This window comes from Meleagris gallopavo, chromosome 19 (genome assembly GCF_905368555.1).
Source record: "Meleagris gallopavo chromosome 19, MGAL_WU_HG_1.1, whole genome shotgun sequence".
In the NCBI taxonomy this organism is placed as follows: domain Eukaryota; kingdom Metazoa; phylum Chordata; class Aves; order Galliformes; family Phasianidae; genus Meleagris; species Meleagris gallopavo.
Window position 1 is genome coordinate 8,960,001 of NC_139422.1, and position 25,367 is coordinate 8,985,367.

General features: G+C 35.1%; 1 protein-coding gene across 14 annotated transcripts in view; it reads right to left on the reverse strand.

The window, feature by feature from the left end:
• The window catches only part of DENND1A (DENN domain containing 1A), a 174,585-nt gene that overhangs the window by 146,470 nt on the left and 2,748 nt on the right, over positions 1 to 25,367 (reverse strand). For all 14 annotated transcript variants that reach the window (XM_085239413.1, XM_085239403.1, XM_085239405.1 and 11 more), the window contains exons 2-3: positions 23,543 to 23,613; positions 354 to 397 (exon numbers count right to left, since the gene is read on the reverse strand). In XM_085239413.1, the coding sequence (XP_085095539.1) occupies positions 354 to 397; positions 23,543 to 23,613 (115 nt within the window). The remainder of the gene's footprint in view (positions 1 to 353; positions 398 to 23,542; positions 23,614 to 25,367) is intronic.

The window sequence follows — 25,367 nt, forward strand, 5'->3', positions numbered from 1 at the left end:
AGCCAGGTGCCCTGTTAAACACAGCCATAAACCTTTCAGACAACGAAGTGACGACTGTCAAACAAACTGCAGACTGTGGCACCTAAAGGCAAAAACTAAAATTTATTAATGAATTTTCTTCCCATTCTCACGTTTGACTGTAAAAGCAAGATTGTAAAACAATCTTACGAGATCCAAAATTCTCCCATTTTCTACTTTAAATGTGAAAATGTTCTTATCCTCTTTCCCCAATTACAGCTTCTTTTTCTTTCTAAGAATGCATTTATCTCTTTCAGTAAAAAGAGCAGCAATAATATGTTGTACAACCCTGAAATAAATTTTGTCATGTAAAAAATTAATTACGCATTCCAAACCTGGTCACTGTAGTCCTCTGGGAATTGCCTCCGCACCTCAGGATCTGTAAATAATTGACAGATAATATTAATTGGCTTTGGATTAGTGAGCAAGCAGAGAATCACACATTAATATTTGATCAGAAGATGATAGCAACCCTGGCAGGGGATCCAAGAAGGGCAGCTGAGGCTGCTATGTTGATAAGTGCAGGGAAGGACTTTTCAAGGCTCTCCCTTTACCCTCCTCCAGAAAGACAAAAAGCGTATAAAAAACATACACACAAAATGCACGAAGTCCAAAATCAGTGACCATATACATACATACAGATGTATGGTTACAACTCAATTTATATATTAATGACTTTATAAGACATCTTGGTGCTACACTGAATTTTAGTCTATAACCCTATGCACTATGTTTCCGTCAGAAGTAAAAAAGTGCTTCAATTTAGCGTTTCTAGAAAAACCTACACTCCTTAGAAAAAAAAAAAAAAAATATATATATATATATATATATATATATATATATATCTGGAATTTGAAAGAGCTAACTAATACAGTCCTGAACCACCAGGTTAACAGACATTAGACACTTCAGATTAGTGAGCACTCAGACTAATGCAATGTCCTTATTCCTTTGGATTGTCAGAAAAAATATCATGGTAATATTCTCTGAGAAGTTACGTTAAGTTTAACTTAGAGATGTTCATAAAACAACAAAACACCATGATTGAAATTATTTATATGACAACCTATTTAAAACAGCTCTCTTCAAAGCCATTCATTTTTCAAAGCAATATGACTGAGAAGGCCAGAGCCCTTACTACAAAGGAATTTTTTTAATTATTAAAAACAACAACAACAACCACCCATACAAAGATCACATAACAGTTCAGAATAAGAAGTATAATGCATGTAATGCATAGAAAAATCAACCAGCATACTATGCAGTTTCTACCATTTGCACAAATTCCATTGCTTTGGGTACCTGCAGCTCAGCACAGGGCTATGCCCACCAGATTCTGCACTCTTTATACAGTGTTTCCAGAAACGTTATGTAGGGAGGGATGTTGCATACACAATCTCTACTGTTCAATTACTGTCATACCACACTGTATCTAAGGCTTGCGAGAGGGGGGCAGTGACTCATTTTTATGACACACGCACCTTGTACTGCTGCTTTAGAGTTGTACCATCCTAGATTTTTAATGACAAAGTTTATTTCAGTCGAGCTGGGCAACTCAATTGCTAGCAGGTGCAAACCTTTGGTAAGAGTAATCAAGTTAGCATCACAGCAAGACTGTACAATGATAGACAACTTTCTAGCTTAATTTTTCAGATATTCAGATGCTTAGCTGTAACACATACAATTATATACATAATATACTGAATTTCATATATGTATATGAGCAAATCCCTCTACATTAACAAACTGCAAAGCAAGAAATTGGCCTTTAAAACCTTAGCCCGAAAATTCTTACATCTCTATGCGTGTCATCATGCTAAGTGTGCAAACATATGAACACAGCTGAACTCACATGAGCAGTCCTTTATAGACAAGTCTTCCAAGTAACAATTTACAGGACAATCCATTTTATATTTCAGCAAAGCAAGGACTTGTTGGTAAGATGGAATGTGGCAACATCTACTTACATAAACCTTGAGAGCATGTATTGAGAACACTGTAACAATTCATGACAAGCTATACTGTTTTTAATATAAATGAAAGCTTTTCATGTCAATCAACTGCATACACCAGAAGAAATTAATTAAATTCATGATGCATGAAATTTAACTTAATTTCTCATCCACAAATTTCAGTGGAAAAAACAGAAATACAAACTTAGATGCACAAAGTTCTTGGTGGGATCATTCCTGATTACCTTGGTTAATTAAGACACTGGCATATATGGTTTGGATACAGTCTGCTTCTGATGATACATCTCACAACAGCATCCAAACAACCAGTCCACATAATCTGGAACCCTACAGTTGAGAAAGTCACCTTTAATTTACACCTGGCTACCACATGCCTACACGTTTTTACAAGTACTGTATATTTATACTGCATCCGCTCAGTCATTTCAGCTTCTAAATTGTCTGGGAATGTTTACTAAACTTTTGGTATCTTTATTTGGAAAACACTACAGAATGGAAAGAGAACACGTCACACATTGTTACAGCTTTCTTAGCTTTCTCTATTCTTCACTGCTGATATAATCTTTCTTTAAGAGTTATTTTCAACTCTGCTTAGATACACAATAAAGTGAGACAGACAGTGTCTTTATGAAAAAAAAGATCTATGAAACTAACATGACTACAGTACTCAGTATGGTTGGCTCTCCATTGGAAAAAAAAAAAAAAAGCACAAGCTGCCTCATTACCTATACCTGCTCTAAATCACGACGGACACAATCTCCAAATTCTTCAAACTGGGGCAGAACAAGCATACAAACAGAAAGGCAGCTCGAACAGGAATTCAGCATTCTGCTTTAATAACCACCACGAGCATCAGCAAAATACCCTTCAGCACTCACATGCCCATGTTTTAACCAAATATTTCCTAACTGACTGCCAACTTTGCCTATAAGCCTAAACTAACTCAAAATCCTTGAACACTTGGACTAACACTGATTTGCTTTGCACGCTGTATGCAGACAGAATTAGATGTAGCTCCACTGAATCTCCAGACAATTAAAAAACCCTTCACATTGGACATCTACTAGAGGTTCTTATTGTAAGACCTAACACAATTATGTTCAAACATGTTTCCATTTTTACGCTCCACAGGCAAAGTAAATACATCTAAAAAAATTCTTCCGAGCTCAGAGAAGTCTAATCTATTTGCAAACATCAGAGAAATAGATAGTCTGAAATCCTTCTAACCAATCTCTTCCATAATCAATGAAGTAAAGAGTATGAAGACTTCCAGTGCACCAGTCATCCACAATTAGAAAGCATTAAAAGCTCAGGTCAGCGAAAGGCCACACTGCAAACCAATGAACAGACAAAGCGAAAGCTCACATCAAGAAAAATGTCGTAAGAATTATGGAACTGGTTCACAAGATGAACTTCAAATTGTGCCACAGGTTGAACTTCTGCACTGATGGTAACAATTACCTCACATTTATGTTTATCACATCTGATTTTATAAGTTTCAGCTCAAAAAAGATGACAAGATTTGTATTTCTGCCATTAGCAACTGTTGACAAAATATGTATTAACAGCATGCTGAAACACTGCACTGGAAATTCCTAGGCTGTAGCAAATGTAAAGCAGAATGTATATACTATTCCAAAAGGAAACTAACATACACTGTCTTATTTGCAGCCTCCCCCTCTTGTATGGGTACAAGTGCAATGAAACATAAAGAGACAGACCTCAGAATAAAACTGCACTAAGAAAAGTCAAATTCATTTTACTGCTAATGTTTATACTCATCTTAAATAGCTTTTAATCCAATGGCATGTCGTGAACTTCCCTATGTTTCCTGAGTGACTTCACGGAAGTCAGAGCGGGTTCACTTACCAACTCCACGAACATCATTGTAAACTCTCTTCCCAGAAGATACAGCTCCATGCAAAGCAGCTCCTGCCCATAAAATGCAGTTTGGCCAAAACCCTACAGATCCACTATTCTGTATTACCACAACAGATGCTCTCTTCTAGGGAGAAACAATTAAAAAACACAAAAACAAAACAACATACAAACAAAACAAACCAGGCAGTTATTTTCCAAGCTGCTTCCTCTGTCGCTGTTTTTCAGAGGCAGTTTTTAGGGAAACTACCAACAGAACAGCTGAGTCACCTCTCACATGAACAGTATGTGAAATTTCTGTCACTGAATACACTTTTCATTTCGAAAATAGGGGAGAAAAGACAATGCTGTTTTCCTGTGACAGAAGAGTAAAATTTTCCTGCAACTGTCACAGCAGCATTTCAGTTTTGTACATGCCAGGTATTTAAGGAATGTTAGTAAGCAGACAGACCAAACCCATGGCTCCACACTACATGACCACACCAAGTTCACAAAGTTTCAAAGTTCTAAAAGTTATCACAGCCTTACCCTACAGAATCACATTCAATGAAAAGCCAGGTACAGAAGTATACAGTCCACAGCTAATTTGAGTATAATCCCACTGTTCAATTTCATGGCATTTAAGATGCTACCTTCCCCTCCTCAATGGCCCAGATGTCAATCCGTGCTGTAACCTGATTTAATTTTCCAGATGATGGGATGGGAATATGCTACAATAGCGTATTACTGTAACTACAATGCTCTTTTACTCTCAACTTTTCATCAAAGATAAGATGAAGAGTTTTGCTTTTAAAAGAAGCATGATTAATTACTTCTAAAAATAGTGCATCTCAAATTAGTCTGCATAATTTGAAGATTATGAGTCTGCATACTCCATGAAGAGTATGGAAACTACAGAGCCAGGAAAGTTCTTCAATCATCAGAAAATACTTCCTCCAGTCAAGCACACAAAATACAGCACATACTGCCAGCTTCCTTGTGCAGAAAAATAAATAAGTCAGTTTATTCCACAATGGCTACAAATCATTCAGATGTAGTAAGTTCAAGTTTATTCTGCAGTGAGAATTACTTCTTTTTTCCTCCTAACTTAATCATTAAGTCACGCTCTTTTTTTGTTGTCCTGCTAAAATGAAATGGAATTTCATTCAGAGCAACTTTAATTTCAACACCCATTACACATTACAGTACTTATATGGCACAATGAAAAAGTAATTGAAACTTCTTTCCAAACCTCTGCAGACTTCCTGATGTCCTGCACTCGGTACAGCTGGACACTTGGACTTGGCCCTAAACTGCTGCAAGCTTGGCATGCAGATAGCATCTTAGGGTGGGGGAGAAAAGGGGAGGAGGAAAAAGAGGGGAGTGGAGAAAACGAGAGAGAGGAGAAACTTAGACACGCACGCACGCCAGCCAGACAAGAAGCCTCAGAACAAGTTCAGCAAGAAAACACCTATAAAGTGATTTTTTTCCTGGATATAAAGCTTTTATGACTTCAATTTTTCTTTTTGAAGCATTCCTTACTCTGAAAGTCTAAAGTAAAGAAAACAACCAAAGTATAAAAGAAAATTCTATAATAATACCTTCTAAACTATGTTAAAAGAAAAAAACAAAACAAAAAAAAGCACACACAAAGAACCGTACATAAAACACAAATACTGCCAGCAATACAATGAAGCTATCCCAAAATATGAAAATACCAGCTTGCATGACTGTGCTATGTTTATGAACTGGATGGCATATATCTTGTCTTCTCCTGGGAATAAGCTCATGTGACTTTTTCACACACAGACTGAACAGAAGAAAGCAAGGAAAAAAGCCTCTAGAAGAGTCAGTGTCAAACTTACAGCCATCTAGAGCTCATACCTGAGTCACACAGCTGAAGAACATCATTACATACAAGAACCCAAGAGCAGTGAAAGAGCTCACTGAGTTCATTTTCTCTGTAAACTCGTCTATTTTTTTGATTGAAACAGATCACACTTTCTAAGAATATTAGACAGTTACACATCAGACTAGTTAGACTCTTTTATAAGATATTGTGTCCAACTTCAACTGCTGCTATTTAATGATTTGAGTTCTCAAATGGAATGGTGCCAACTTCAATCAAAACCTTACCAATTCTTTCAGTCACTGACGTGAAAGAGCAGTGATGCTAGGCAGAGCATACTGTGTACTAAATACAGTTGGGGAATTACCTCTATACTGAATTCATAACTTCTTTTGCTACGTCCATGTCAAGAAATCAGCATAAAATCCATCACATTACAGTACAGATTAATTTCTCATTGACTAACATTCTAAACTGTAAGAACAAGGACAAATTAGAAGGTGTAAGATCACTCTGATGACCATAAAGCTCAAAATTAGTTCTTTAAAAGAAAAACAGAAAACTTTCAGCTCAGATAATTTTTAAACTGGTGATACTGACACAACAAAGGTAGAACTACAACAACTGGATGCATAAGACAGCTCTAGAGCTAAAATAACATCATAGCTCAAATACAGAAGACATAAGGGTGTTTATTTCAAGTTTTGTTACATATTTGTACCACCTTTAATGAAGGTCATCAGATCTTTTACATGCATGGGTTAATTACTATTGTGATACCTACATTAAAGCATGGTTGACATATTTTGAGTTTGTTTTACTATGCACTTAAGTGAACATTTCTCTTCATAACCAGCTGTTCTTCAGTGAACCCAGAAGTTCAGTATGATTGGAAACCTAAGCCAAACTCCAGGAGTCCAGGAAGGAGTCAATTTCAAATGAATTAGGCTTTTCATTTCTCTTTTTTGTTTCCCCTCCTGTAATTTTAGTCAACTTACACAGAAACTAAAATTTATAAAAATACCATTAAATCACATCCTAATTCAGTGTTCAAGAAGCCACAAAGTCAGGCTTATGAAATGAAATACAAAGCATTCCAAAGTGTTTTACAGACTAGTAATAATTATAGAAAAGTAACTATAGAAGCTGGATAGAAGCACATCACTTAGGCGGGTCTTCATTTTGGAAAATAAATAAATAAATAAATATTGATTTCTTTTCAATGAGGATTGTTTTTCTTATAAAGGTTTCAGCACACTATAAATTTAAAGGAGATCTGCTCAGGCCACGAACACCGAATTTGATTTTCTCCTGCCACTTTGCATTTATATTCTGAGACAGTAGAGTTGCCTGGTGACAGCCTCTTCACTTCAACAGCAGCTGGCAAGCACTCATTGTCCTAAGAAATAGTTAACTAATATTTCATACTATGATTTGCAGGTGGCGATCTGGAAGTGCCAGTACCACCCAGGGCAGAACTTACAGGTTACAATTTTTCTTAACTCTCAGAAGCAATATGGAAAGCAAAATAAGCAGCCCATCATATGTAGCTAGCACACAGCAAACAGTAACCCAGAGTTAGTGCATCGTCTAGAGTTCAGCACCAGACACAAGCAGTGACTGCATAAATCTGCCAATTTAGCTTATGTTTCCAGAATGCAAATTCTCAAGTTACGCAAGAAGACCAAAGCAACTGGAGAGTTGACATTTTTACAAGAAACAGTCTCCCTCTTTAATATTTACAAGGCGTGTATTTCAACATCGCTTATGTACGCTGATCTGCTTCCCAAGATTGTTTTTGCTGAATGGTCAAGCCCCAAAATGTATTTATTCATGTCAGCTTTTTAAAGCAAAAATATAAGACTTACATTAGTAAAGTGACAGTTTATAGCCAGCATAATTCATACATAACAGTGGCGTGTTAATAAGCACTGTCACTCAATTAATTTTAAGATAAATTTTTGCATAATGTCACATTTCCTACTTTCCTGTCAGCCAGCTGATTTTTAATTCTCTTTGTTGTTTTGAAGAAGGTCAGGAATAACATTTTAATGCAATATTGCTTTTTAGGAATACTGTATTAAAAGAAACACACATAAAACCACAACATGGCCATTGCAATCAGTCAACTACATTACAAAAAGCTTAAAGATACTATTAATGAAAACAAACTGCATTTTTCAACATACTTCCAGACCCTTCATTACTATAAAATTGTTTATAAACCTTAAAACATTTTCCAAACTGCATCATTTTCACTACATATTACAGAACACTTGACAGAGTAACACCTCTAAAAAAAAATCCTTTTTCTCAAATTCTACCATCATAAATTCTGATAGACATATTATTAGTCAAACACCTATCAGGCACTGTATAAATATGTTCACTGCCATACAGACCATCACATTTCAGGTTTAATCTGAACTGATTGAAAAAGCACTTGGAACAAAAGTGTTCTAGCCAACCATAAGCTCTTGAAGTGTTATAATAGAAAACAAACATAAAAATCCACAGTAAACCATGACTCTTCTGCAGTTGCATAATTGGCTAAACTACACAGAGAATACCTTCTTTGTTAAACATCCAACAGTGAATACTGATTTCTAAGCCTCAAGCTATGTAACTTTACAATGTCTAAAACTCTGACCTTACTTTCATACTTTCAATATTGATACTATCAAACCAGTTTCAGTTTCAAAGTTACCACATGTTACTTCAGTAGAGTACACCTGCTCCCAATGACTCTGTTGTGCTTTACTGATCTGCACAAACACCTTCTCTTATGGGAACCTCCTTGAAAAGCAATATAACATCTTATATAAAAGCTCTTCTGAACCATTCTCGGCTTTCAGAGCTTCAAAATTTCTGTAGTTATATCCCTGTTTATTTCAGAATGCTTTAGTTATTCAAATAGCATTGAACAGATACTATCAACAATGAAACTGCCACAGGAAAGTGGCAGTACATCATTTTTCAGGATACATTTTTATGAAGAGCAATAATAGCACGGTGTGGCTTCTACAAGAGTGTACACTTCCTTAGAGAGTCATGCTTAATTTTATTACAACTGCTGAAATCTAAATGACTACTGCGCTTCAAGGCAAGCAAGTCCACATATAAATTAGCAATAATCATCTTGTTTGTACACTTAAGAACATAACCTTGTGCCCTTCAGTACTTAATTTCACGATTCTGTTTCAGCTTCAACTGCATAACACTCCTATCTCAACTTATCAGCCATATTAGCACTCTTCATTCTACCAAAACGTTAATGCAAACTTGTAAGGGTCAGTAAACAGAAAAAGAGTTAAAAAACAGATTGGACTGGTCAGAGTGAGCATCAATAACAGCTACATCACTGCATGCTGTGAAAGCCCACAAGCTAAAGCAGTGCACAAGAAGAAAGCTTGTAAAAACAGGGAAAGCATTCAATACGCTCTCCTGCAAAAACTTCCTGTGGAGTCAGACGGGTTGATGGCAGATGTTGAGCTTCTCGAAAAGCATTCAAAATTTAGTGAAGAAGGTCCAGGGGAAGAGGTCTTGATTTGGTAAAACACACCTCATCTATCCAATGACCAGAAGATGAAAGAAAAAAAGAAACTTCCCTCTTTTGGAGTAAAAGTTCATTACCAAGATAGCATCAAGCACTGGGGAGGACTGTGGGTAAGTGCACACTTGCAGTACTGACGTATTTTGTATGAGCAATGCTTTCAGCAACTATTAGCAGTGCTCACTTTATGCCATGTGTGATGCTGTAATAAAAGATGGCTTCTAAAAAAGGAAGCTTAGTACATTTAAAGCAGTACCAACAGCTCAAAGAGTTATTTGTTTTATGTAAAAAGGAGCTTGCCGATATTCAGTGCAACTAGACAGGAAACCTACCATATCCATAAAAAATTTAAAAATATTTTTGGTACTGCAGAAAATGAAAGGCTATCAAAAGAATGTTTAATTGCAAAATAGAAGAGTGCAGGGAATCTTTAAAGATACTGGGCACTTCCAAGATGCATGCAAGCACATATCCTGCTACCATATACTAGTCTAGTTCGGAGTTCAAACATCTCACAGACCACATTATATTCATTTAACAACAAGCCCTGAAAATCAGGTATGTAGAAAACTACCAATTTCATTTATTTCCCTTATCATGTCCCCACCCAGTTTTATTATATAAGAAAATCACACTTTCAGACTTTTTCAGTAACTGCCAATTCTTTACAATCTGCCCACCCTTAACAGCTCCACTGAAAATATTTTGTCCTTTACTATAAATTTCAAAGGAAACCTAAAAATGTGGCTTTAAACCACTTCCACTTTTTTTGCTCTCCACAGGTTTATCTACAAGGCAGCAAAGTGCATGCAGATGGCCATCATCTCCCATCGTGCTGCCATGCAAATCTATCCAAAGAAAGGAGAAGTGTAACTTGTCGGGACAGGGGCAGCACCATCAGATTCTCCTCGATCTGCACATCATAACTCGTTTGCAAAAACAAGTAGTATTACACAGAACAGGAAGGAAAGATGTGTCCTATAGACAAAAAGTCCTCAGATACAACTTCTCAGAATAACTCAGAGAACTGATGGAGAGGAACATAAGAATATTCAGAGGCTTTTCTCACAGCACCTGGTAGAAAAAAACACCAAGAGGGAGCCTTGTGTTACTGCACACAGCCGAACGTTTGGCACCGATAAGCAGAAAATGAGGAGGAGTTTTTAAACAAATCTTAAAATGAAGAAGCTCAAAACCACCACAGTATGCCCAATAGAGACAGCTGCTTTTAACAGACAAACACCTTAAATACGAGCATGCACTCTTCTCCCATTAGCTCATAACATGCCTAATCAGGCTTCCAAGCTCTTCACATCCTTGCTGCTGCTTTGGAATTTATACACTTTTGTATTGTAATCAAGGGACTTCAGTCTGCTGATCGAAGAGAATCAACAGGTCACTTTTGAGAACTCTCAATCCCAAACTGCTATTTGCCCTATATTCCATCATTCATTACAGAGTAGAGAACAATATTTCCAATATTTTCCTTCTTGAAAAGTAAACATGTATATCAGTAATTGCAATATCACAACACTGATACTTCACACCATTATTCCATAGTGGCTCTATTCCCATTTCTTAAATGATATTTTTACTACAAACATAAATGTTTAATTTTTAAACATGAAAGATTAAATTAGAAGCTACGCACACAAACACAACTCCTCTTAATAAGGCTCAAAACATTGTATTTACATCTACTAGTATTCACCTTTTTACTACAACCTTTATAACTGAGCTTAAGTTTGCTTTGAACAAAACAGGGTTCTCAGCGATACAAGCACAAGAAAAAGCCCTGCATACAGTTAGTCTACAAAGAATTAACTGGATTAATTAGCAAGGGATTTGAGAAGCAGCTTGGAGCTAGAAAACCAAAACACTAAATTGTTTAAATACTTTGGCAATGGATCAAGGTTTCTAGGCAGCCCTATGTTCCATTCTCTCTTTTTTTTTTTTTTTTTTTTGCTCGGTGTTTTAACGCATTTAACCTGACAAGGTACTTTTTCATGAGATATGAATGACACTGTCAAAATACTCAAAAAGAAGATGTGAATTAAAAAATGCCACAAGCTGTTAGCAATTCTGCCAACATATATGAGCCCAGGCAACACTAATTAAAAATCAATAGCTTGGGACATAAATAGCTCTTATCTCTGTTATAGTATATCTCTAACATAATTCTTTCATAAAGAAAAAAGCCAATGTCTTTGCTATTATACTGACTGAATTGACCACAACAAAGCCAAGAAACATGGCAAAAATGCTGAGCAAAGAAACACATACAAGAGAGGGAGGACAGGAGTATGAATGACTGGAATGTTTCAACCTTGCGCCATCATTAACACATAACTGGCTGGAAACAGCCACTCCGCAAATATTTGCAGAGTAAGTTACCAGGAAGAACATGTCAGGTTTTTACTGCTAATATAATTCTATACAAAAATCCTGTATGACAAAGAAATAATAGTGCATTTCTCTGTTAGCCAGGCCTTATTAATCATTATTCTTTATTATGTGTCTCAACTAAAGATAAATTACTGTGAATTCTCTGATAATTACAAAATAAGGGTGCGGAAAAAAAGAGACAGCAAACAGCATTCGGTCTCTTCTTCTGTAATAACATGATGTTCAAATTAACATCAGAAAGTATCTAAGCTAAAAGACATAAACTAAGCCAGGAACTTAAGCCACCACTTTTGAAAGCTGTTTTCAAGCATCTGACTTATGGAGACTTGAAAGAATTAAACCCATTTTCTAATAAGAGACGATCTAAGATGCATCAGATTGGTACATGCTTTGGTCAGTCATACTTAATTATGAGAACTTAGACTTCGGAACAGTTTCTACAGATATATATACATATATATATATATATTTTTTTTTTTTAAAGAATACGCAAAAATCATACCAAACAGAAAGGTTACATTTAGTTTTACTTTTTGTCTAGTGAATCCTGAATTATTCAATTAATTACTGATGATGGAGATATCATATACCTCCATACTTGTCCATCACTTAAGAAAGGCATTAACCAGGCAAAAAACAATTTAGCAAAAAATTTCCTTGAGTTTAAAATAAAAAGGAAAAAAAATCATTTATGTAAGACCTAAATATAAATAGGTCAAGAAAATAAAACTTCTGAGGTGCCCATACAAAAAATAGTAGTACTCTTGAAGTGAAGTTTACAGGACCAAAAGACAAGTGTGAGCTCTCAGGAATATCTTATCTAAGCTAACCACAAGCATGTGCAGTAATGCTTGACTACAGAAGACAGCTTTGCTATACCTGCAGATGAACATCAACACCAAACATTTGGTAAGGCTACAGTGGACAGACAGCCATTCAGGAATTAAGGTCTGGAACACATGAATTGTGGAATTAAAATTTTCAGAAATACAGACCTGAAATACTGAACATACACAAGCAAGACTCCATCTCAGTAAAATTATATGCCAAACAGAAACATACTGATAGGAATAAAAATGTGTTTCCATTATGGCAATACAGTCACTTAGTACAAGCCTTTCAAATCTTAAATGACAACATTTCACAAAGTCAATTGGATTTCAACTTCTATTAGATGAGTTTTGAGACATTCCTTTTTCTTTCTGCTCCCACTCCTTCACTACAACTCCACTTTAAAAAAATGTATTTATTTATCAGAGTGCAGCCCAAAAAAAATCAAAGATCCTATTCACAATTTGCAGACACCAGGTGTGAAGACAGTAAAAAAGACAACCTCAGTTGTCCACAAGATCTTCCAGACTGTCTTACGTTTCAATGATCAACAGTTAAAACCACACACTTACTTGGGGAACAGTGTGAGGGGGAAAGAAGGCAAGCAGAAAAAGAAAGTTAATGCAGCACTGTTATACTCTGTTTGGAAGGAGGTGAGGGGTTTTATTTATTTATTTATTATTATTATTAGAAGACAGAACCAGAGCTCATACTGTCCCCCTAAATTAAAAGATTTGAAATTCCAGACTTCCTGCAATAATGCTTCATCTCAATGTAAAAATACAAACCATCACCTCATTAACATTTCAATCACCTACTACACTGAAGGCTCAGGAAAACAAAAATTCAGAAGCTCTGTTACATCATCCTTCTCTCCATTCTATCATTATAAATTAAACTGATTATAAGATGGAGAAGTAATTTGCAAACTCTTTCAAAGGACATGATTTACATTTTTCCTCTGCAGTGATGAAGATATCCCCCTAACATGCTGAACATGTGTTAAATATTAACCAAAGATACTTCTACTACATATATAGCACATATCTCTACCTGTAAGTATGGCAAAAAGGAGAAGATATCTTTATGTCTTGGGTTTACTTTTAGTATTCTAACATTGTTTATAATACTGGTACAAATACTGCCACCAATAAAGAAACAAACATTAAAAAGGTGTCCTTTAAGCTTTCCTTTAAGGCATCCACAGTAATGGCATAATTTGCTCTGGACATCATTAAAATGTAAAGTTAATGAGGATTCAGCTGAAAACAGAAGAAATGTAACCTATTTTCAGGCAAAACTTCTAACACTGCAATCAGAGGGAAAACCTCTTTGATGTCTCTTTGTCTCTTCTCATTAATTTTCTTTTCGTTAAAAAAAAAAAAAACAAAGGCTGTTTAAACTAAAAAATGCATAGAAGTTTAAACATGGTAATTATAGTCAAGCTGCAATGAGGTCGCTAGGTTTTTAAAACTTTGAGATAAACAAAATTGGGATGTGTGACTATTTTAAAAATGATGTGAATACTCAAATTTAATTGTTCATGTGAAATCCACTGCATTCCAAGGGTTAAGGCTCGGCATGGAATTGATTCAGGTTGGTTTACTGAAGGACCTAATTCCATATCCAGGGTAAAATAAACAATCAAGAAATAGATCAAAAATGAAAAGCACTATAACTACTGCATTACCAGACATCACATTTGGTATTTCAGGAGTTACAAAGCATATACTTTGCAATCTCCAAAAGAAGTGGCAAACTGAGATTCTGTTACTTTTTATCTCTACAGTTTGTCAAAATATAAAGTATTGAACCATTAAATAACTCTATTTGCTCACTAACTCGGATTTATGAATACTGCCTATGCGTTCACAAAGCAGTATAATTCTTTCCACGAGAAAATACTTTAAAAAGCTATTCAATTAAAAAGCACTGACAGAATCCAGGACGCACCGAAGCACTATGTATTTTTAGTGAATGGTTAATAAACAAATTTTCTGAAGCCATAATCAAAACGATTTTTAATATCATTAAAAACAAAAACAAAGATAAATTCTCAAAAACAAAGGTAAGATATTTAAAAGCAACAAAAAGGAACAAGCATCATCTTCAGTGTGAAAGGACATCATTCACAAAAGAGCAAGATAAACAGGTATCTACAGCATTTTTTTTCCATGTGCAAATGTCATATCCAGATAAAGTGACGTGACTGATGTATTACTCTGTGATAATTAGAAGTATGAGTTTTAATGGATTTGTGGACGTAGCTAATACTTCTACAGATAATTACATGCCCTATGTGATCTACTTTTATTTGTTTGATAGACTTCTAGAATTAAACCAAGTAAATGATCTACAGACAAGTATCACATAAAACAAAAATCAGATACTACTATAGGTACAAGTGGAGAACAGCTTCAGAAGACAATCTCATACTTGTTGGAAGGAAAGTGGTCTATTTGCTTATTGGTAAGGGTTGGTGGTTTTGTTGTTTTGGTTTTGTTTTTTAATGACATATTTTACCACCATTTGGTCCTGCCCTTTATCACAGCCTGGTCCTGGTCTACTATCTTCAGAGTCAATTTCCATTCTGCTGTATCTTTTTCTCTTGTCCTACTATCTTTCCTTACTTGTCTGCACCACCCTACAGTCATTAACAAAAAAATAAAGAACATGGTTTGAATAATATTAATTGAAATACAAATCTTACAAATAGATGAAGGACACCTGATTCTACTGCATAACTATACTGTGATAATTAACTCTTTTATCTTCACAATTTAGCATCTGAATTTTTATTACTTACTTTTTATAGCAATCATTTATTTATTTAAGAGTCTTTGAAACAGAAGATCTCAAAGATATCTAGGTATCTTACAGGTCAACTTGACATACCTGAAGAATTATTTATTTACTTAAGTGATAAAAGCATATAAGAACCAATTCAAACGAAGTAATGTTACTGTTGTTTATACTCCTAACTATGTCGTTTCAACATAGTTCTCATATTCTATCTTTAAAGGAAGCAAAGATGGGATTCAGTAAATCCCATTAGAATGCAATGGGAGTTGCTAGTCCAGTTCCCTTCAGTAGCACATGAAATCCCTGAATGAATTCAGTGTGTAAAAATACTGCTAAAAATACTCCCAACAAGGTTTCATTTTGTTTTTTTTCATTCCTTCTCTACATGTGTAACAGCCAATGAAGTCTAGGACAGATCATGTATTTTGGTACAGTGAATTTTATTTTGGCAATAGTTCTTCCTTCCTGTTTTACTATGGTTCTTTCCACCCAGATGATGATATTCATACAGGACCCTATGTAATTCTATGTTATTTGACTATCTGTATTATGTATCCTTTGTTTTTACTAGTTTATCTATCAAGTTAGGAGACATTATTTTACACATGTCCAGTAACAAAAGTTCAGAAAAATCACAAGCAACTGAACAGGGGGCAGAGGGGCGTGCACATCAGTGTCCTATGGAAGTACAAACAAGTAAACAGTTCAACTTATAACCTATTCTGGAAAATAGATTATCATTATAAATTGTTTACTCCCAATCTTCTACCCAAGATTATCACCTTTAATCCCTTGTACAGCTTTCTCAGTTTCTGTTCCAATTTCTGTGAAATAAGTTTTATCAGAAACAACATGTAAAGGTGTTTAAAAAAAAAAACACAAGAAACAAACAACAAACAAACAAACAACCATAAAAATAACGTTCACAAAAGCTAATTGATCTGTCACCGTTTGGAATTTTGACAGGTAGATCTACCAAAACTGCTGGGCCACAGCAGGGCCAAATCACTCTTTACTCATCATTCACAAGTCAGGAGCATCTTATGGCATTCCTTCTCTCACCAATGAGGGAACTCAGCAGAGAGCAGCTAACGTACCTTAATCACAGACAATGAATATGTTAGCATATTAAGAGAATATGATGCAGTGATTAAACTATCTTACCTCTGTTATTCACAAACACAGGGGAGTGAACCACACACTGACCCATAACCATAAATCAGCACAAAGTAGCATTTTATACAGAAAACTGTGCTAGTCTCTGACAGCACAAAAAATTGGAGTTTTTGTTTGTTTGTGTTCTTTAACAAACAACCATGGCTGAATGAAAAAAGTTGTCTTGGATTGGTTTTACACTTATAATTTTACAATAACCTCATCTTGCTAACTCTTCTCAATTAAAAAAGAACACTTTTTTTTGTTCATGACGAAAAAATACCCATCACATCAAAGAGGATCAGGTCAGTAGTGTCTAGAGCACTCAAAAAGAATAAGTAACAATAATGGACCTGGATCATCTTTTGCTTCACCGAATTTACTTTGCTTGTCTGTTAAACTTATTCTCCAGGTAGAATTACCGGCCCCTGTATCAGCAGACTAAGTGTGGACACTGCTTACTACATTAGGAAAAAAAAAGTCCCTACTCTTAACCTACAGGGAGTCTTCTTTAAAGTCATTATTTCTTATTTCTTTTCCATCTGAATGACACTCTAATTAAAGTTCTTTGTCTGTACAAGTTACAGAAACATCTATACTGAGATTAACAGCTGATTTCAGATGCACTAAGCAAAAGTTAACACTCCTTAATGAGATTACCTGTTGTGATTAAATAAGGACAAACAAAAACAAACCACCTTGGAAATTTCTGTGACTGAGTATGAACTACAGTTAAAATTACTCCTTTAATTTAAGTCAACAACTCCATAACAACAACTTTTTGACTCTATTCAAAATATAATCTGTTTGTAGTTATTGGGATAACAGCCATACTTTTAAAGGAGCACATTAACAGAGTTAATTGCAAGAAGCCTGTGTCAAATTCTTAAATGCTTCAAATGCTGAAATATCGAATGCTTCAGTAGCATTTGGTATCTAAACTGAATCTCACAAGAACTCTCTTTAAAGAGAGCCACTCGAACTCCTCTATAAATTCAAGGAAAATGCAAATACAGCTAGTGAATGAAAATTATTTGTTAAAACCATTTAAAAAAAGCTCTCTAAAAAAGTTTCAGTTTAGCAGTTAATTTCAACCTGCAGTTAAAAAGGCACTAGCTGTCAGTCAGTTTTCTCACCCAACTCTATCGTGAAAAGAAAAACTGACAGATCACAGGAGCTCGCCTTTGTAAACCAATTCAGGAACTTTCATGCTTCTTATTTGTTAGGTTAAAGGTTAAATTGCTGACCTCTGCCCTCCTGCTTAGCAGCCTTTCCCTTTTTCTGTAAAGCTTTATTTTGGGGCTGTATTTACATGGATTAGTCTCTTTTCACGCTAAGAAGGAATCTGTTCACAGCCAAAGCCTTAGTTCTGGTTGTACAAAAAGCAGTCACAATTATTCAGCAGCAGACAATGACCATATTGTGGATTTACAAAAAAACCACCTCAGCCATGGCCAGCTCTGTCCTTGCTGCACAAAACAATAGAAGAAAAATCTTATCAAGCATTCAAGAGAAAGCAAACAAAGCAGGCCCACTGTGAACTTGATGAAGATGTCAAGCTCCTTTAAAAAATATATAAATCAACAAAAGAGTTTAAAGTCTTGTGAGTAAGACTTTCTGTGCAGAATTTTTCTCTCTAGTTAAACAGTGCCAGCAGCACCAATGCAGTGCAGACTAGTAAATACTTGAAATAGAAAAGACTGTAGACAGAAGCAGTTAAAGCATGATGCAAAAAGAACAACAGATCTCTTCCCACAAAGTAAATTAAAGAAATGGAAGAACGTTCATGATTATAGCTAGCTTTTTGCTTTTTATTAAAGCTAGTAATATCAGCTAGGAACATACCTAAGGAATGTTTTAAGTAAAATGTATGATGACTTGCAATATGACAAATTTTAAGATGTTTCATTAAGTGAATTGAGTTACATATTTGATTTATACTGTAGAACTCAAATTGGAAACTGCCTTTGAACAAAATAGTTCAGACAGTGCTACTTGATCTGGTTACTTCAGTCCTAGTAAGTTCTTTGTGAATGTCTTCCACCTTGGTGGTACTTAAAAGTGATTGAAGAAACAGAAAACAAAGCAGCAGCTTAGGAGAATCACCATTCCCAAATGCTTAGATTTGGTTATTTTTCCAATCATGTCAATGAAGTTTGACACAGTACCATAAAGGTAGGATAGGAAAACTCGTGGTACTCGAATTATGGCACAAGTTCAACGCAAAGCCTTTTTACCAGAAAGAGGTGTGTTTTGTATTTCCTTTGTTACTTATTTAATGTTACCTTTTTCCCCAATACATAACAGGAAGATTTCAAGCAACAAACTGTTTTCACTTCACAAAATAAAGGTTGCTCTAGGGGTGCATGCGTAAGGTTTGCCAACTTCTGAATTACTAACTTTTAACCTTACTTAAGTAACTTTGTTTATGGTCAAGAAAATGCACCAATTTTAGAAGGCACTGACGTATTACCTAAAATTACAAACTACGACAAAGAGAATATAATAAGGGGTAGCAGAACGTGCACTCTATAGAGGCAAAAGCCTGCGAGTTCTCTCTACCTGAAAAAGTCCTATCATGGAAACCACAGTAACAACTGTAGAACACTTTCAGAGCCCAGGTACATCATGATATCTCCCAGTAGAGTTAAGGACTTCTATAAGTTTCAGTTATAACATTTATGATGTACTGGGGGGGAGGGGAGAAGAGGGAAGAGCTATTACAACACTAGGCTAGAACATGAAAAGTAAAGAAGGAAGTACTTAAACTACTCACAAGCTTCTAGTAGGAACAAGATTAGTAGTACATGCTACTCTCCGAGCCAATTCAAATGCAAATTCCATCCTTTCTCTCAAACAATGATAAACTCCCTCGGAGTTAATAGTTTCCTTCTAAGACTCATCTCCCTTTTCAACTTAGTGGTATGTTTTCAAGAAAAGAAAGAAGCACATGGTGAGTCTACAGCAAGACCTTTTAAATTCTGTCATAAAAGAAGTTGTATAAACTACATTTCCTTTACTAATCCAGTGAACATTTGTTAAACTCTAATACATTTATACTGTGTCCACGCTATCACATTTAGGCTTCTAACTTACCATGATTTAAAAAGAAAAAAAAGAAAGACATCCTTTAGCTCTACTAAACCATTTTAGCTTTTTCCTTGAACACACAGCAAGAATTTATGCTACACTCACAAAAAGATGAAAGATGAGGTCCTTGGAGAGAAAGGCCTTTTGGCACACTACATGGCAAAGCTACAGCTTTGACACACTTTTATAAAGTCTGCTTTGGCGAGAACACAAAAACCCCATACAAAAGCATGCTATGTCCTCCCAGATAGGGGTGGAGGGGGAGTGCCTTACTCTTATGAGCATTTACTTTCAAATTTTCATACTTTAGAGACTATTCTGATCTGTTACTTTAGACTAACAAATTCTTTTTCTGCACCAATAGTTTGACAGTTATGTTCCAATTCTCCTCAAAGCCCGTTCTAACAAGAGAGAACCTTTGGCTCAGGCCCAGCAAAATCCTCAAATTTGTCACACACTTCTAATGAATTATGCGCACCAGTTTTAAGATCATAAAGTGCTTTGAAAAATGAAAGCAAGTTGTTAGTATAGTTTTGGTTTCTTTAGATAGGAATTTAATCCAAAACTGCTGATCATTTCTTTCTACCTGTGCATCTCAAAAGTTTTGGTGGAAAAAAATAAATGTTATAGCTGAGGTTCAAAAATAACAAACGCAGTTCGAGGGTAACACAGTCATAAGCACACACTATGTCGAAAGTGTAGAATGCTACTGAACTTCCAGAAGTCCAGCAGCAATGATTTATAACAGAAACAATTAAAGTTCCTTGTAGTTTACCTCAATGTCTGTGAATTTTTAATATTACAAGATATCACGACAAAAACATAAATCAGAAGTAAGGACTTCATAATTTCACAGAATGCATTCTTCCTTCCTTTACATTAGATTTAAAAACAGGAAAAGTAAATCAGTTAAATAATGGTATTCCATATAAAGCATCTATTTTGCTCTTAAATCATGCACTGAATAAAATAATTCCAAAGAATAAAAGAATATCAAAGATACAGGTCCCATCATGAAAACTTACTAAAAATTAAGACTGAAATAAGTAAGAAAACACTATATATATCCAAGCAAGATTATCTATGAATGTATAAATAAAATCACTAGCATAACTTTAAGATACAATTTAATTAGGAAATCTAATGTAATATACCAAAGACTTCATGCACAAGAAATACACAAATTACCAATCCTGAACATAGATAATTAATTTCTAAACAATTCAGAGGGGAAAAGGCCAGAGAGCCTACAGCTGAACTGATCCAGCAATTGTTCCTTTCTCAATTCACACATTTCATTCTGGTTTGGCAGAGCTCTGTCTTGACTCAAAGAAAACAATTTACGATTTATCAGCTTTCATGAGCAGAAAGCACCTCCTGGGTGTTCGGGAGCTTATATTTCTAGACGTCAAACCATACGACAATTTAGGCTGGAAGGGACCTCAGGTCTCGAGTCCAACCTCTTGCACAAAGCAGGGTCAGGTGTGAGGTCAGGTTCAGGCTGTCACGCAGTCTTTAAAATCGCAAAGGATGGAGACTGCACAACCCATATCGGTGTTCAACACCTCATTGCACACGTGGTGAACATGTTTCTCCCGATATCCAGTGAGATCATCTTGTTTCCATCTATGTCACTACCTCTTGTCCTCCTGCAGTGCACTGGTATGAGAGCCTGTCACCTTGATGAACATCTCATAGGTATGGAAGGCTGCTGCGCGGGTCCCCTGAAGTCTTCCCCAAGCCGAACAAATCCAGCACTCTCAACCTCTCCTTGCAAGTGCTCCAGCTCACCTGCCATCTCTGTGGTCCTTCAGGAACACATTCAGTTTATCAATATCTTTCCTGGAGCCCAAGACAGTCTTTCTTCTTTTACAGTCACCTGCCTTGGAAACTGATGGAATTTTCTACATGGTAGACAATGCATAATGCTCTCATCCATTTAGAAAGATTTTAATTAAGTAAGCATTTAATGTAAGATTGTTAAGTATTATACAAGCAATGAAGCTACTTGAATTTACAATTGTCTGCTAGTAGTTAATAACAGGAGTAAATATTTCCCAAATCTGAAAGAAGCAAATGAATCATGAAATATATTAAGGCTTTTAATTGCATGTGATATTTAACAGTCACTTGAAAAATATCCTTTCCTACGCAAACTTTTTAGCTATTATTAACAAAATGAAGGCATGTTATATCATCCCAGAAGCCAGACAGTCTCCCACACCAGGACTTTTACAGCTTTGCAGCAATCCATTCTCCTCAAAACTATATTAGAAAATTGATGTAAGAATTAAAAGCAATTTAAGTGATTGATACTATTATGATACTAGACATAAACTTCAAAGTCAGTTGTCTTAGTTAATTTTGGAATCCATCACATAGGAAGAAAGGTTTTTAAACATGCCTGACAATTTGCTCCTTACGCATTTTTTTACGTTTTGTCTTTCTTAATAGTAATTGTTCCTCATCATTTAATATACATTCCTCTGACTCTAGCAAAATACAGATATATACTCTAAGTTTTCCAGCATAGAAAAGCTAGCCAATGAAGAAGGGAAGACTGCAGAGACTCAAACAACAGATCCTGATGAGAACAGAAGGACAAAATATTTGGAGATGCACTGGTCTAAAACTTCTGTGAATAAAGTGCATCTTTTAAATGTTGTTTTTTTTTTTTTTTTTTAATGTGGGAAAAAATGCTTAAAGATTATTCAGACAATTAATTAACTTCAGAATATATAAACTCTCTTTTACACAGTAAAAGCAACTGAAGGTTTTGCACTTAGAAGTGAATAGAACAAACTTAAAAACACAACTGAAACTCCTACAGAATCAGTTGGTTTATGGAACAAGACATATACTAAATTCTCCAATTAAAAACCTGTAAAGTAGTTTCAGTGCTTTTTAACCCACCTTCCCACAGCAGGGAATTAATCCCTCCAGGGGGATGCAAACACACTTCAAAGAGAAGATTATACCCAGACACTAGTACTGTACAATGTAATGTTTACGGTCAAATTTGTTCAGATTTTCTGGCACTAGAATCCAGGTCAGATGTGCAGAAACAAAGATTAGTTATTAAAAGGGCTCCTGCAGTTACATCTAATAGTTGTGACGGTGCACAACAGTAGAACAAGCCAAAACTGTATTCCAGTTACAACTACTATGGAGGTTTTGGCACTAAAGGAAAAAGAGTTGCAGCAATTCTACCTTCACAGATTATGAAATCTTTATCTTCAGATAGAGAAGAAGACAAGTGGCTTCCTAGTCAAAGAAAGATCAAAATCCTTTCTATTAGCTTGTTGTACCATACATACAAAACACAATATTCTTTCATTAAAAATATAAAAATAAAAAATCAAAGGTACGTTATTACTTCAATATATGTTGTCCAGTCCTATTCAACATCTCTGCTTTTCATAATAATCTAGAAACTGATATCACAAAACAACATCTTGAAATAAGTTCTGGATATAGGAATTTCAACTTGATTTTATCAACTTCACCAGTTGCACAAAGAAAAAAAAGTATAATAAAACATTCACAAATATACTTACATCCAGGTTTCAGCTATTATGGGACTTCTTTAGCGTAAACATGGAATATTTCTCAGAAATTTTGAGTTCAAATATAGAACACTTTTGTGAGCATGTAAGAAACAGTAAGTAAATCAAGTTTCATAGAAAACTATTTGGAGTATGTTTTGGTTTAAACTTAACCATTCCTTATGTGAGCAGCAAATACAAACCTGAAAATGCATTTATTTCTTCAACACAATGAAGTAAGAGCTATTTCTATTTTAAAAGACAAGGAATGCTGGAACCTCCACAGACAAGGACAGATTCTCATTCTTAGTTCCAGCTGTAGAAGATTCTGTTTGCAGAACCAGTAAGACATCTATAAATCCAGACCAGCATAATGTCAAATACATCTTATTATTTTACACTGCATGGTTCTTCAGAACAGTTTTCGCCATGAAATAGATAAAATTACAGTGAAAAACATTACCTTTCCCAATGCAACTGATGCCTGAATAAGTTACTTCTGCATACACTTCAAAGGTAGTTTCCGGATTTTGTCTGAAAGAGAAAAAAAGGATTTAGCACTGAGAATTTTTGTTTCCAGATATGTTTTTAATTACTCAGTCTAAAAGGGTTCTAGGAACATTACTATAACCATTTTTATCAATTGTCATCTTGTTTATCTGATGATCTCAGATTTTTCAGCCTTACAGATACGCAACAGGAGTGTATTGAAGTTGAGATTAGTTGGTAGAAACAGCATCTAAATCAATTCTACTAGGAAAGTACAATTAAATAAAACCCAATAGAAATCAAGCACAGATCCTTTATGTCATTTCAATTATTTTGACTAGATACTACAGTGTCACAGAGCTGTCATTCAGAAGCACTGCCAAGAAAAAAAAAGCAGCTTTTTGTAACATTTATTCTAGTTCTTGGCCATAATATTAAATTTTATTACATATCCAGCTTGCAAAAGGGAAGAAAAAAAAACAACCTCATCTTACCCAGCATCCCAAAACAAAAATATAAACATGTCAAAGAGTTGAGTCCATTCTTCAGGGAATTTATATTATCTTAATCCTACTTCAACAACAAAATTGATTTAAAAAAACAAACATTTCTACTCATGCCACAGACCCAGTTAGCACAACTGAAGTGGCAATAATCCAAACCCTAAACCTATCTAAATTAATAGAAAGCCTGCCGCTGCCTTATAGCATAGGATCACACTCTATAATTTTACAGACCACGTCTCAGGAGCAACAATGTTGTTCACAATTCAATTAATTTTAATTTATTTTTCCACAAGTTCCCATCTGATTTGCATGTAGGAACCATTTTTCAGAAAACTACACTGGTAAGTCACAAGAAAACTAAAATCAACAAATAATTGTTACTTTGAATTATGAATAATCCTGCATAATTCTCTTTGTGCAACGCAGAGGTGCTGCAGCACATCATCTGTTTCAGATATAGAGATTCTTAGCTACATTCCTACAATCATGGTACAGGATGATACGGCATCTACTTAACATCAGAAATGAATTTTCCTTTAAAATATACTGCTGTGCAGTCTTACCTTACCAAACTTGTTCATATCTATTTTTAGCACTAAGTTTTCTCAATTAATTTTATAGATTTTCAAATACTTTTACAACTAATAGATAAAATAACAAACATCTTTTTAGTATTATATTAAGATCTGTGTTTAAACTCTTTAGTGAAAATACTTCTTAATGCAGCTGGCAAGAGCACATGCTATACACCAAAACTTTCTGACCAAAAGAGTCTAAATTTTATATTTTAATATCCCATGACAAACATCCACTTATTTCTACAAACAGTTAAGTTAAAGTAACTTTGCCAAGTTAGAACCTTGGTATTAAAGACTGCATTCAACAAGCCAGCACCTCAGTATGAGAATGAAGCCATTGTTAAATTCTGAATATTTTATAACTCTTCTGCAGAATTAAGGAAACAACTCACTGTGAGACTTCATACACTCTGCAAATACAGCATAAACATGCACCATAATATGTATATTTTGCAGCCCCTTTTTATGATTATTAGCCTCCCCTGCAGACATCTAATACCATGCATGTATTGTACTGAAATCTCATCCCTGACACTGTCCACAGCATTATTAGCTTCAAAACTCACACACGGTTTTTTCCCTCCAAATAACTGCCAGGTAATACTTAAAGAGTCACAGTCAGTTATCAAGAGAGCAACACAGATGTGATTAAAAAAAAATTAATACATGGAACACATATGTAAATACCCTATTTGTTTGATGACTGAATAATCAG